The sequence below is a fragment of the Lactuca serriola genome, chromosome 7 (genome assembly GCF_051521515.1).
Source record: "Lactuca serriola cultivar US96UC23 chromosome 7, Lser_US96UC23_V15, whole genome shotgun sequence".
NCBI classification, from domain to species: Eukaryota; Viridiplantae; Streptophyta; class Magnoliopsida; order Asterales; family Asteraceae; genus Lactuca; species Lactuca serriola.
Window position 1 is genome coordinate 49,520,549 of NC_136414.1, and position 15,351 is coordinate 49,535,899.

At 34.9% G+C, this 15,351-nt stretch overlaps 1 protein-coding gene across 1 annotated transcript; it reads left to right on the top strand.

Annotated features, from left to right (window-relative positions):
- Positions 1-6,043: 6,043 nt before the first annotated feature.
- LOC145064982 (chlorophyll a-b binding protein 16, chloroplastic-like) lies at positions 6,044-6,978 on the top strand. The gene has a single exon (XM_079012332.1). It carries the CDS (start codon positions 6,111-6,113, stop codon positions 6,909-6,911), a length of 801 nt encoding a protein of 266 aa, XP_078868458.1. The 5' UTR covers positions 6,044-6,110; the 3' UTR covers positions 6,912-6,978.
- Positions 6,979-15,351: the final 8,373 nt, after the last annotated feature.

A 15,351-nucleotide genomic window follows, 5' to 3' on the forward strand; every position in this document is an offset into this window, starting at 1 on the left:
GAATGCATGAAAATTATGATAATTGTGTCAGGTTAAAAATATTAACATTACTAAACAACCTATTCTCTTAGTAATTCTCATAGAATAGAACTTTCCGTACGTCCGTACAATAATTGTCTATCCACATTATAAACTAGCCATATGTGTATATATATATATATATATATATATATATATATATATATATATATATATATAGAGAGAGAGAGAGAGAGAGAGAGAAAGAGAGAGAGAAAAAGAGAGTCAAGATCAAATAAGAAGGAAATTTTTGATAGTAAGGTAAGAAATTTTTTTATATGCATATTTTCTTAGCAAAAAATGAAATGAATCATTAGATGATCCAAAAGTAAGATGATTCACAAGAAAAAATTCCGAAAAAAAACACCTTCATGATTCATTTTTAGGTAAATTAAGAAAAAAATTCAATTTTATGACAATTTTAGTGAATATCAACAAAATCATCATAAAAATGAATCATCGAAATGTTTTTGTGGGATTTTTTTGGTGAATCATGTTATTATTGATTCATTTGTTTTTTCGCCAAAAAAATTAGTCGAATATAAATTTCTTACCTTCCTACGAAAAAAAAATTTACCGGATCTATATATATATATATATATATATATATATATATATATATATATATATATATATATATATATATATATATATATATATATATATATATGGGGTTAAGTTCAAATGAGAACACGAAATAAAGTGAGAATTTGAAAACGCTATTTTATGTTACTATTCTTATATGAATTTTGTATATACAACGTTATGAAATTAATCATCAACAAATATATGAACAATCACACATTAATATTCATATTAAAATTTTGTATGTACAACTTTATGAAATTATTCATCAACGAATATATGAACAATCACATATTTAACATTCACATTAAAATTTACTAAATTACTACATGTATATATAAATTTTATAGTAGAATACCAATATAAAATTGAATATATTCATATTATAATTATTACAATACTATATATATTAAATTCAAAGTAAAATAATAGCATATAAATGGTTTTCTCATGTTCTCATTTTATTTAGTGTTCTCATTTGAACTTAACTCTCTCTCTCTCTCTCTCTCTCTCTATATATATATATATATATATATATATATATATATATATATATATATATATATATATATATATATATATATATATATATATATATAATCCTACTTTGTTTTAATAATATGCAGTTGTACATATTTGATTATTAGCATAAACATTAAATAATAATATGTTAAACTCGACAAATTTGTAAGATTCGTCTATGTGGTATTCAAAAAACTTTGGATATGGCCCAAAATATTTCCAACATTCACCGAAGGTTCAAAATCTAGGTTTTTCTGGGTTTTTTGGTCTTTGATACACTTGAAAAGTCGATTTTATCCTTTTCATTTATTTTTTCTATTTTCTTTATTTATGTTGGTATTTAAATAATAAAAAATAAAATATCTCTCTCACACACACAGAGACAAATATGAATGTGAATCTCAAGAACACTCGTATTTCCCTGAGTTCAAGAACAAGAACATCAAATTCACGAACCTAGAAATCATTTTTTTCGGATCTGATAAACTGCCCTTCACCACCATTTGAATCGATTTCTACTATGAAACTCAAACATAAACTTGATCTGAATTGATTTCTTATCTGAAAGTGTTGCCTAAACTTGATCTCAAACACCAAATGAAGATCAAGTACCGATTTATGTGTGCATGTGGGTTTTTAAATTATTCCCTAAATGATCAAACAACCATCGAGATGACCAGATGGAGTAAGGGAAAGGAAAAGAAGAGGTGGGGACAGATTCGAGAGCAAAACCCCACCTGAAATCTGAATTTTCGCCCATCTCTGCCTCCGCTTCCACCTTCGCCTTCATCGATCTCTTCTTCTCCTCCTTCGCCGACCTTTTCCCTTCTCCGCCACAAATCGATAGAGTTGTATTGGTCGAGTCGATTCACCGCCTTGGTTTTTACTGATGAACTTGAATCCCCAAATAAAATCAAAAAGTTGAAGTAAAATCAGAAAATGGTTGTCGATTTTATCACTGAAGATGGAGCCAGGGAAGTTTTGATGTCGTCGATTTAATAGTGGCGGTGAATGAAATCAAAGAATAATGATTTAAAGTTGTGTATTCATGGGCATCTGATAGGGTTTATCTAGGCTACCATAAAGATTGTGTTTGCTTTTAGCTGTACTTGACGAATTAGGGTTAGGGTTTGTGATGGGGACATTGATAAAAGTTGTGAGAGAAGGATCTGATAGAGATGATGAAGATGGTAATTATGTATGACATCTCTCATATGCATACACACATGACCTTTTTTATTCATATCGTCTTCTCCACCCTTCATCTTCAACCCATCTTGTTGTATCTTCCACAAATCAAAGACACAACATCACAAATACTTCACTCCGTGAAGAAATTTCAATCTGTTCACCTTACGCTTCTTCCCCTTGTGTTTTTTCACCTCGAGTTTCTTCTTTGAGATCGACTAAGATCAAATCGGTGGTTCCAGCTCTGACTTAGAGCCCAAGTCGTAACCCTAGCCCTTGCCCAAGTCCAATACAGAAGAAATCGGCCGTTAACAGATGGTTATCGGTGTCCGAAGCAGCTTCCGATCGTAGGGTATCGGGGTTGTCTAGAATGGGTCCAGGTTCTCATTGACGGTTAGTGTTAAAACTATAAAATTGTAAAGTTTTTTTTAGAGAGTCATGATATCACCGTCGACCCGGGCAGTTCACGCACCCCCAATCATATCGTCTCCACCACCACGCCTTGTCGAATCCAGAGAAGAATACCAACATAGTTTGGGCTTGACTGCCATGGATATTTTAAATTTAGGGCTTGTAAATTTGATTCAACAGAGGAGGGTGGGTTCGTTTTTTTTTTTTTTTTTGAGTTGCAGCTCCTTTTCAATCGACCCAGATGAAGAAATTTGAAACTTCAGAAGAAATTATTTGATATAATGGTAGCGAACTTCAGTTCTTGTTCTGAATAAAGATGAAACTAACCTCCAAAATGGGACTAATTGATCGGACAAATTGGAAGGAAGTGAACTAGGGTTGAGGAAGACGAACTGATGAGAGAGAGAGAGAGAGAGAAATTGGGTGGGGTGGACCTGCCTTCTATTTTTCTTTTCTTTTGCTTTTTTTTAATTATAAAACAATTAAAACAAATAAAGAAAATGTGAAAAATAAATAATAAGGGCAAAATAGTCCTTTCAATTTTTCAAGAACCAAAACCAAAGAAATTCTTGATTTTGGGCATTCCATGCAATTTGAAAACTTTTTGGACTCTATTCAAAGTTTTTTTGCAAACCACAAGGACTAATTTTGCAGTTTTGTCTTTTTTTTGGACCAAAATCACAGAAATATTTTGATTTTTGACATTTGATGGAAGTTGAAACTTTTTGGATCTATCCAAAGTTTTTTAAATACCACCATACCAATATTGCTTGGTCGTTAAACTCACTATCAAATCAAGTTTATGAAGATGCAAACTTTAAAGCACAAACGTACAATCATTCTTGTTGCTGTTGGTGGGACGAGTCAAGTAGACGTGTACGTACAATTTATAAAGTGGAAGGTACAACCAGTTGCTGCACAAATAAGCAACCGTATACAAAAACACTGGAGTGTGGACCAAAGCAAATGCCCATTTCTATGGCTGCTATCAAATGTGGGAAAATATCAGAACTCCCGGCGAAGAGACCTGCCAACTGGACATAGAAATCCGGAGTAGATAAAAATATTATTATATATATATATATATATATATATATATATATATATATATATATATATATATATATATATATATATATATATATATATATATATATATATATATATATATTATTAGTGTAATCCCTCTTCTAGTTTTAATAGCAATAAAAAAGGGTAAAAGTAATGTAGTTCATCAATGAATATTGGATTTTCGAAATCAAATTGTTATGCTGTTAATTAAAAAAAATTATAATTGCAAGTGTATATTTGGTTTCCTAGATGCGGATGTGTTTGATGAAATAGACTTCAAATTGATGTAGTTTGATGAAATATACTTAAATGTGGGATCCTTCAAATTTATGCCCTTTGTGTAAAACTGTTTTTTAGCTTTTTATAAAAACGTTTTGAGAAAAAACAGATGGACTTTCACTTTCATTTTAGTCAACAAGTTTTACAAAATGTATTTTATTAAGAATACTATTATATGTATCACCTCACTCTATTAAGACAAAATTGCAAAAATAGTCTTTGTAGTTGGCAAATTTATGTGCTTTTGGTCTAAAACGGAATGTTGGTGCACCACTAGTCCAAAATTTGATATTTCTATTGTTTTTTGTCCCTATCAACGTAAAAAGACTATTATACCCTTATATTTGTTTTTTTTAATTTCTTTTATATTTATTCAAATGTTTTTTATTAATTAAAATTGAGAAAAAGTCTCTCTCTCTCTCTCTCTCTCCCTCCCCCTCTCTCTCACTCTCTCTGAAACGCAGAGTGAGAGATTCTTCATTCATCCTCCATCCTCACTCTTTTAATCAGGCCCCCATATTCACTCTTTCCATTGATTTTGAAACCCAACGGATCTGTGATGTTTTTCCCCAAACACACACACACACACACACACACATATCAGAAATTTTCCAGAAAATCATAACACACACACACACACATCACTCCTCTGTCGAAGCTGCAGTCGGGGCTAGAGTTTGTAGAATGAATTCGGCCACCACCATCAATCTCGTATACCATCACCGTTCTACACTACCGTCTGTTGCAATTAGGAAACCCTAACCCTCAAAAATGAAAACCCTAGACCTAAAAAATGTAGATCGGAACCACCGAATTAGAGTTGGGATCAGGCTTCGAGTTATACGAAGATGAAGCAGATGTGGAACCTGATGAAGAAGGAGGAGAATGTTTTGCTTTTTTCATCAGAGGGTAAATCGCGTTCCCGAGTAACGCTTGCAGATCATCCACAAAAGTAGAGGTTAAACCCGACGAGGGAGCAGCGGCGTCAGCACTAGCTGAGCTGGTGTTCATAAACGAATTGTTAATCATTGGTGGTCCAGTTGTGGGATTAAGCTCACAAATCATGGATTTAAGCCACGATGAGAGATCAAAAGGATTATAATGAATAGATAGGAAGCAATCAAGGATGTGTGTCGGGAGGGTATTTGTGCTCTCCCTAGTGATGATCACCAGTGCTTTTGGCTTGTTTTTTGAACCAAGGGGCGACCTCGTGGTCGGCGACGTAATATATCCCCACTATCGTTGCCAAAGCCAAGAGTGTGTTGGTTGTTGTCATCGTCGGAATCGGGAAAGATTTAGAGATGAAGGTCAGGGCGATGTTGCAGGTTTGGAAGGGAGAAAGGGGAATGGAGGAAATTTATGTTTAAAAAACAGGAAGATGGGGTATTGGATTTTTTAAATTAAAATAATAAGAACTCAATTAAAAAAAATTAAAAAAATCAATTAAGAGCATAATCGTCATTTCAGGTAGGATATGGACCAAAACCACAAAAAATGATAACCATAAGGACTAAAACTACACAAGATATCCAATTTTGGACGAGTAGTGCACTAACGTTTCGTTTTGAACCAAAAGCCCATAAATTTACCAACAACAGGGACCATTTTTGCGATTTTGTCTTTTGTTAAAAAGAGCTACTCATTTACTATTTCATCTAGTTTTAAAAAAATATGATTACAATTATGTTTTTCTTTATATTCTAAAAACCAAAATATAATTTAACCAAACTCGTTATTAATTATGCGAGTAGAGGTAGAAGCCTCTAAAATTAAAGGTTCTAAGTAAGTAAATAAATTAATTAACTTGATAAATTTAATTAACTTATTTAACTTCTAACATTATTTATATAAATTATTTTGATTAAAATATAAGTAATATCTTCAGTGACCAATGATAACCAAGATAGAGATATCTCTCGATAACGAAGGCTTACATCTTTCCCATCTATAAATGAACTCCCAAAACCCACACATCTTCACAACTCTCAATATCAAACATAAGTACTTAACATCTTCTCTTCTAACCAACCTCAACAATGGCTGCTACCACCATGGCTCTCTCCTCTCCGTTCGCAGGCCAAGCAGTGAAAACAAGTCCCTCAAGTTCTGAGCTTTTCGGAAATGGACGGGTTTCCATGAGGAAGACTGCAGCTGCCAAGAAGGCTGCGCCATCAGGAAGTCCATGGTACGGCCCTGACCGTGTCAAGTACCTAGGCCCATTCTCCGGCGAGGCTCCATCATACCTGACCGGTGAATTCCCAGGTGACTACGGCTGGGACACCGCCGGACTTTCTGCTGATCCAGAGACATTTTCCAAGAACCGTGAGCTTGAGGTCATCCACTGCAGATGGGCAATGCTTGGAGCTCTTGGCTGCGTCTTCCCTGAGCTCTTGGCCCGTAATGGTGTGAAGTTCGGTGAGGCTGTATGGTTCAAGGCTGGATCCCAGATCTTCAGTGAAGGTGGGCTTGATTACTTGGGAAACCCTAGTTTGGTCCATGCTCAGAGCATCTTGGCTATCTGGGCCACCCAAGTCATCTTGATGGGTGCGGTTGAGGGCTACAGAATTGCCGGTGGACCATTGGGTGAGGTTGTTGACCCACTTTACCCTGGTGGTAGCTTCGACCCATTGGGCCTTGCAGATGATCCAGAGGCTTTTGCTGAGTTGAAGGTGAAGGAGATCAAGAATGGGAGACTGGCTATGTTCTCCATGTTTGGGTTCTTTGTTCAAGCCATTGTCACAGGAAAGGGGCCGTTGGAGAACTTGGCTGACCACCTTGCTGACCCTGTTGCAAATAACGCCTGGTCTTATGCTACAAACTTTGTCCCCGGAAAGTGAATGTACTAAATAAGGGTTTTGATGTAAAATGATTTGTGAATTAATATATAGCTATTTTTGGACTGCATATCTTAAAATGATTTCTAATCATAGAATAACATGTAGTAGTTAATAGTTATAATTGTCATGTGCTTTTGTCCCTACGTATATTATGTATGCCCCAACGGTTGAAGTAGATGTGCACAAAAGAAAATACTGCTTTCGGTTATGAAAATCCTAACCAGCTATGAACACTCGTCAAAGGATTTTAAAATCCAACCTGTTGAGGTCTCTTTTTTGTACCTCGTTTTTAAACATTCTTTTTAAATCGGTTAGATAGGCTTGATCATCCCTAATCAAAATAATTTATGTTAGAAAGTTGGCTAGATAGGTTTGGGCCATATAACTTCTTACAATGACCTGTTTATGGGTCATATCACATCGATTACTGATTTTCTTTACTAACTCACTTATATGTAGATATAAGAGTTTGGTTTGTTTGGACCTGGACGGGTAATTGTTGGATATAAAATCACCTATATGTAGATGTGTACACGGTATTGGACTATTGAGGCTTCTTTACTATAACATCGTAGCATTTAATGTATTAAACTTGAATTCGTTAGATAAAACTTGTTGATTTGAACGGGTTGCTCGTTTTCATGTAGGAATGGTATTCATTTCAACGCATCTTTGGTCGGACCAGGGGTGGAACGAGTTAGTTGGCACGGGTAGCCTGTGCTACCTCTCAAAAATTTCTAAGAAGAAGGTAAGAGAAGGCCGATAAATCGTATTTTAGTCGTATGTATGCCAACGTGCTCCTCCTCAAATGAATTATGCAACTCAAGATCACACATAAATCCTAATCCCTTGTTTGGTATGTGGTAATAAAATGATTAAAATCAGGAAAGGACTACCGTATTCAAAAGGAATGAAAATTTGGATGTTTGGTTGGTGGCTAGAAAGGAAACTTGTATTTTTGATGTAATATCGTTCCCTCTAAATATGTCTTTTTTACTCCCGCTAACCCCATGTTTACATTCCATTCGTTTCCTGTTTTCCCCTTTCATTGGCTCCTTGAATCGTTCAAAATCCGCAGATCAGAAAAATCGCAACATAATCAACTTTTTAAAATAGATTGACAATGATTTCAGTAATTTCAATAAAACCAATCGTGTTTTAGCTTTCAAGCGTGTCATTGAATCGATTCCCATATTAGAAGCAATAAATTTTTTTGAATCAATTTCAACAGCAGAAGTAATTCGACAAGTTCATCATTCTTGTACTTGGAGTTTTTGAAAACAATGTGAATTGTATATGTGAAAGGTATGTAATTCTCTTCACAATTTCTTAGTCATTTGATTTCAAACTCCTGATTTTAAGTTCATATGCACAAGTTGACTTTCTTGAACAAGTCTTTGCACATTAAGTGTTTGCTGAAATGTCTAAATGAAATGTGTTAAAGGTAGCGGGTATAAGTTAATAGTCTTATGTCTGTGAGAGTAAAAAGTGTATGTCCAATCCAGTAAAGAACAAGACTTGTTTATATTACTAGCATAATGATCCAAAACAACAATCTTTGCAGTTTCTTTTTAAAGGTTAGCATTCCTTCGCCCAGGTGTTAGTATTGTAACAAGATTGGCAACACATTTACTATTAGCTCATTTTGATGAGTTTGGGTACTGATGGTTAGTTAGCTCACTTTATTTGAAGCCAACACATTTACTTTTTAGCATGGTTAATTAACTCATTTTGTTTGCTGCCAAAACATTTACTTTATGGTTTTTAGGAGCTTTTACGTGTCAAACCTTTTTATACCATTTAAAACAACTTGCTCATTTTTATTCAAGTTGCATTGTAGACACTTTCACATAAAGAATAAATAAGAAAAAAAAATTGTGCTACCCCTAGAGAAAATTTATGGTACCGCCCCTGGCCGGGACCGTTTTTTTCTTCTTAAAAATGCATATATATATATATATATATATATATATATATATATATATATATATATATATATATATTACTTTTTATAACTTTGTATTTGCACGAATGGTCCCTATGGTTTCGGGTGATTTGCACGTTTAGTCTCTAACTTATTTTTTTAACTCGAAAGGTCCCTATTGTTTGTTTTTGTTGCGCGTTTGTTTTTGTTGTGCAACAAAAACAAACTGTAGGGACCTTCCGAGTTAAAAAAATAAGTTAGCGACAACATGTGCAAATTACCCCAAACCATTGGGGCCATTCATGTAATTTACTCATCATTTAAGTTGGATTAGCGTGACATCGCTAATTTCACGGCCTAAAAAGTCCAGTTTGTTTATAACTCTCATATGTTGACTTTATCAGCGTAGTATCACTTCAAGGGTTCACAATGAGTGATGTTCTTGTATTTCACAATCAAGGTTTGATCAAGATCTTAACAAGCACGAAGTCGTCTAACAACACACACATGTACAATATGGTACCAGAGGGTAATACTTATAACAACGACGATTGTTGAAACCAATATCATCCTTCACTCTTAGTTGGGATAATCGACTTGTCGCTCTTCAATTGATCATCTTGACCACTTCGAAAGTATCTGGACACAGACGTACAACAAACATCTTTATACGTCTTCACATTCTCTCTATAACAGCCGAAATTTTTATGGCTTGTTAAACAAATATTAAACTTTTCGACTTCTTAGCTCGTTGTGGTGCTCGAACATCCATCTACTCTTCATCCTTTGTTGGACCTTCAGTCTTAACCTTCGAGTTACAAAATCAACTATTTATTGGAGACTCCTTCTCCTCCTCAATTTGAGTCATAAACTCAACCAATGATAAGGTCTTTACCTTGGAGATCGCAACAAACTAAATGGCCACACTCTAATGACCTTCTATAGCATAATGCAACATACTAGACTCTTGTCTCTATAAGTCAAAGACTAACATTGAAGAAACCTTCCTTCATTGTAGCATTTAAGGCCTTGAAGTCATCAGATAAAACTTGTTGATATGAACGGCTGCATGTTTTCAAAAAGGAATGGTCTTCACTTCCATGCATCTTTGGCCCGAACCGTTTTTTTATTTTTCGAGTAAGAAATGCACATTATAACACGTTGTTTCGAGTCGTTCCATAGTTTAGGTCTAGTAAACCACCCGGCTAGGAAAATGATGACAGAGATGTATTGCGGCCTCACGCATATGTAAATTCCATCGTTATAGTGCTCCTACCTTTCCTTTCAAGGTGAAGCAGTTGAGGTGAGCTTACTTGAAACAGGGGCGCGTCTTGTGGTACCAAAAATCTCAAACAGTAAATGCTATACACGAAAGCGTTGCTTTCACTATAGTATTGGCACCCACCTTTCTGCCTAGAAGAGCCACTCGATCTGTAGTGTTTGAACATAGGCTCAAACATTATTTGAATGGTCCTAGCTACGCCATGCGTTCGATAAAAAAATCTGGAAAGGAAAGCAGCAGGGATGTCAAAAAGAGAGCATTTTATAACACGTTGTTTCGAGTCGTTCCATAGTTTAGGTCTATGACCTGAAGATCAATTATCATAAGGATTTGAGCCTTATGGAAGGAGAGGTTTAGACCCATTTGGATGTGGGTAATGTAGATTATGTGATCCAAGAGTTTGGTTTACGCTTTGGAGCCTAAGGGTAAAATGGGAAAAGTAATGTTTCAGACTTCTTTTATGAATTAAGAGTTTTATTTCGATGTGATTTAAGTTAAAAGTAATTAAATAGGGTTGTAGAGCTCCTCAACTCAATTCCATGGATATAAAGATTATAAAAATCAGAGTTGAAACGAAGAATTTATGACCGTTTGAAGTCAGTACGGTTTTGGGTTAGCCGCATACGTTAGGCGTATGTGGAAGTATGAAGGGCGTACTAGGGTATCCCTGAGTATGTTGGGCTTGCGCGATCAGCGCCCAAACCCTATTTTCGTGGTTTGAGTCCTTTTTAAGCTCCTTAACTTCCACAAACCCATTCCATTCTCAGTCTCCACCTGTCCAACACCCTCCCTTGAAACCCTAACCCTAGTTTGAGACTTGTGAGCAAAAAGAAGGTGTTTTTAAGTGTTTTGGAGTGTTCTTGGTACATCTTGGACAAGAAGGAGCTCATTGGAGAAGTGTTGGTTGTTAGAGCTTATAGATCCTGAGTTTGTTCACCTAGATCTTTCTTCTAGAGGTATAAAGCTTGAATTTTGATGATGTATTTGTTAGATCTAGCTAGTTTTGGGTGTTATGAGCTTTTGGTCACTTTAGTGCATAAACTTTAGATCTCAAATGTTTGTGACCTTGTTATGGATAAATTTGGAAACTTTATCCATCTAAACATCATATTGATTCAGATATGAAGCTTGGAGGCTTGGACTTAATGGATTATGTTGAAAAAGATGCACTTGTGTTCCATTGGAGACTTAAAGACTAGATCTTGGTTGTTTGGACCATTCTAATGGATAAATTTGGAAACTTTATTCATAATGGAGTTATTAGTAACCATAAAAAAATATGATCTTGGACCTCCTATCCCCTCCATACAAGAGTTAAGATGTCTTAATGGATAAATAAGTTAGGGTTTTATCTTTTGGACCTTTTCTAATCATGGAAAGTAATAAAGGTGGAAACTTTATGACTTAAGTCAATGATTTGAAATTAGATCTGAGTTTGGACATTTTGGTCTTAAGCATTAAGTCCTAAAATGAGAAATGGTCACCAAGGGGGTACGTTGGGCGTACATATGTGTACGCTCAGCGTAATACATGTCTTCCCGATTTCATGTTGTCGCGAGTTGTACCTTAAGCATCAACGAGCATTATGTGGGGCATACGCGTTTAGTACGTGGGGCGTACTCGCAAGGTTCTCTTTTGGGCCTGTTGGGCCTTGGGTCTTTTGGAAGTTGGGTCATGAGTTGTTGGGTCAGATATAAGATGGGTAAAATGGTATTCTACCCATGGTAATGACAGAGAATGAATTGGATCTTGGATTAAGTATCAACGAGCATTATGTGCGGCATACGCGTTTGGTACGTTAAGCATCAACGAACATTATGTGGGGCATACACGTTTGGTATGTGGGGCGTACTCGCAAGGTTCTCTTTTGGGCCTGTTGGGCCTTGGGTCTTTTGGAAGTTGGGTCATGAGTTGTTGGGTCAGACATAAGATGGGTAAAATGGTATTTTACCCATGGTAATGATAGAGAATAAATTGGACCTTGGATTATGGGGAATTATCTTAATGATTTACTAGGTATAATTTGGTTGTGTTCAGTGTAAGGAACCCAGTAGCAGCAGCACATCTATTTCAGTTATCTCGACTTGAGGTGAGTTCTTCCGGTGTTTGCCAGGTCGAAGGCACCAATGTCGGCCCATAGATTATTGTTATTTGTATGCTAGTTGTCTGTGTGACTCTTGCATGTGTTGTATGTATGTCGAGCGGGGTCCGATGTCAGGCCAGGCCTGATGAGTGTATTGGGCGGGGCCCATCCCATGTTACTGATAGATCTGTACCGGGCAGGGCCCGATGGATGTATTTATGTATGCTATGTGGTATTTTGGGGAACTCACTAAGCTTTGTGCTTATAGTTTATGGTTAAGACTTTTGGTTCGAAAGGGAAAGGTGCGGCTTGATCGTAGCGCATCTACCCACGTTTCCGCACTTTGTGACTTTAGGGTTGTACTTTGATAATTATTTTTACTTTGATATGCTTTTGTATGATTGAAAAAGATAAATGGTGTTTAAGATTGAATTAAAAATGAAATGTTTACCTTATAATTTTTGGGATGTTACAACTTTGTTGCACTAAAAAAAATTATCTAAGAGAAGAGTGTCTTCTCTTAGATTTCTTCCTCAACGAGTCCAACAGAAATCGGATCCGAATTAAAAAAAAAATAGGTGTCACGATCTTCCAAATCAATAAATTGGAAAGTGCCAAACATTAGGAACTACCTTGGGAAGAGTTGGGGGGAAACATAGCATGTCACAAGAGCGAGGTGAGGTTTGGAACTCTATTGTGAGAGGGATGCCTCGCGAGCCGCGCTTTTAGAGATCGATTTTGGATGAACCCAAGGGGGTGCTTTACGCTAAGGAGAAGATACCGTCTTGTAATTACGGAGTTGTCTGTGATGAACGCTTTCCTTGTGACAATTCCAGTTTTGAACTACCGTTGATTTGTTTCATAGTTTTCAACTGTGGGGAAACAGATCTAGAATCTATTGCTTCTCTTTCAATAAACTTGCTTGGTATCCCAGAGCATCCGCGTAGGCGAAGCTGTGGCGACTCATGGAGTAGACAGCTGTGTCGCATTCATTATTTTCAAATAAGCATCGATGATAGTTCAACAGACTACTTTTTCGATATCTTTCACATGAAGACAAACCAAATTAGCACTTCTCAGATCAGGCAAGGCCTCTCTAGTGGAGCTGGGCATTGGGCGCCTGGCTTGCTAATGTTTCTAGGCCCACATTCGGAGATAGACCAAGAACCTCTTATGGTATTTTTCGAGGGGTGAAAGGTGCATGTGGGGTTTTCGTATACGACTTAATAGTTTTTCCTAATGGTGATACCACCAGGTTGTTTGGGTTGTAAATGCGGACAATTTAAGTAGCCTAGTCAGGGATTTTTACGACTTACAACCAAATGGAACTCATTGTTGGTTATCTTCTACTCCGAATTGTGCTATCCATTATCCATGCAATATTATAATATTAGTAGGTCTTGGGTCTAGGAAATGCGAACAGACAAGCAAGCCGAACCACCATAAAGGAGAGACAAGAAAATATCTTTGATTACGAATAAAATGAACAATCCAAAATAGACAGAGATCTATCTAATTTCGGGTATGTCTGACCCATCAGTGATCGAGTTGGAGAGCATATGAGATTTATCCATCGGGTTTACTGTGTGCTTTTTAAATATTTTATATATCGATTTTTATTTCGTTTGTTCTTTTATAATTATTAAGGTCTTCAATTTGTAAATTTATAAGAATAAATATAAAGACAACATTTATTGTAATTTCATAATTTGTATAGTTTTATGGACTAATAATACAATTTTTGCACTTACATATGATTTCCAAAAATAATCTTCAAATATAGTTTACAAATCTGTAATATAGTTTTAAAAATAAATTATACATATATATATATATATATATATATATATATATATATATAATGATCATAAATTTTGTTGTCAATATTTTCTTGACATATGTCCTCAACATTGCACAAACAAACCTTGTATATATTGTACTTTTATATTTTATTGAAAAAATGTTTATTAACATGTTACGAATCGCAATATCATTCTACCATTTATCTAAAGTTTTCTTCGTTAAAACGTATACACTTTGCATAATGGAGAAGATTACTAATATGAACAAAAGGATGACACTAAAATTCTCTCAAGTTTCTATATATAATAACTTACAACAACATGCCCTAAGATTTCTCTATGGCGTATTCACCATGTACTTGTGGTCTAATATTGTTTATGTATCATTATTCTCCTAAATAAATAAAGATCTTTTTACCACATGTCATATTTTTATTTATTTTGTCACATGTAATTTTTTTGTTATTTAAATTAATTTTTACTCCACATGTCATTTTATGGTTTTTTCATTTTATTAAATTGTAGATAATATTTATATTCAATACTAAATGCATATAAATTTTATTAAAGAACTTTTCTTCTAATTTCAAAATTTACCAAATTAAAGATTCATTAAATTTATTTATTTATTTATCTAAATTATTTCTTTAAATTTAAAAGCGAAAAAAAACACTTTACTTTTGATAATTAAAACATTATCATTTTTCTTATAAAAGATCATACTTTACAAATGTTTAGAATTTTATATTTAGTTTTTTTTTTAAATAAACTCATGTAATACATGAATCTCACACCTACTGATAGAATATTTAAACTACAAAGGTGTTTGTGTTGGCATTGATCTACTCCTTGTGGTGAGTCACCGTTACATGTATTCGCACAATCGCACAAGGTATTATTTTTTTGTGTCAATTTACACCCCTCCCCTCTACCTGTGTCAGCTGTACATGTCCGTCAATAAATATTTGTAATATCATTTAGTTGAATCATTGAATCTACAACTAAGGAGGCATAATTGTCGACATGATATGTCACCCTCCTAACCCATCTATCCCATCCTAATGGGATCTGAGTGATTTTGTTGATGTTTCGTTTACCTATAAAGATATATACATTGAAAGAACATTTATGGTATAATTAGCCATATGTATGATCAGCTATCTTAGTTATGGCTAGAGATTGAAGATAAATAGTTCTTTGTATTGTATTTGGCCCTTTAAACACAATTTTTGCATTAGATTTTCCCAAACCTTCCCTATCACAATGGTAGTAATTGAAGGTACGATCAAATGTTTCGTTGCACGCCTTCCCATTTTCATTAACAACCATTCTTGTATAAAAATTCATCT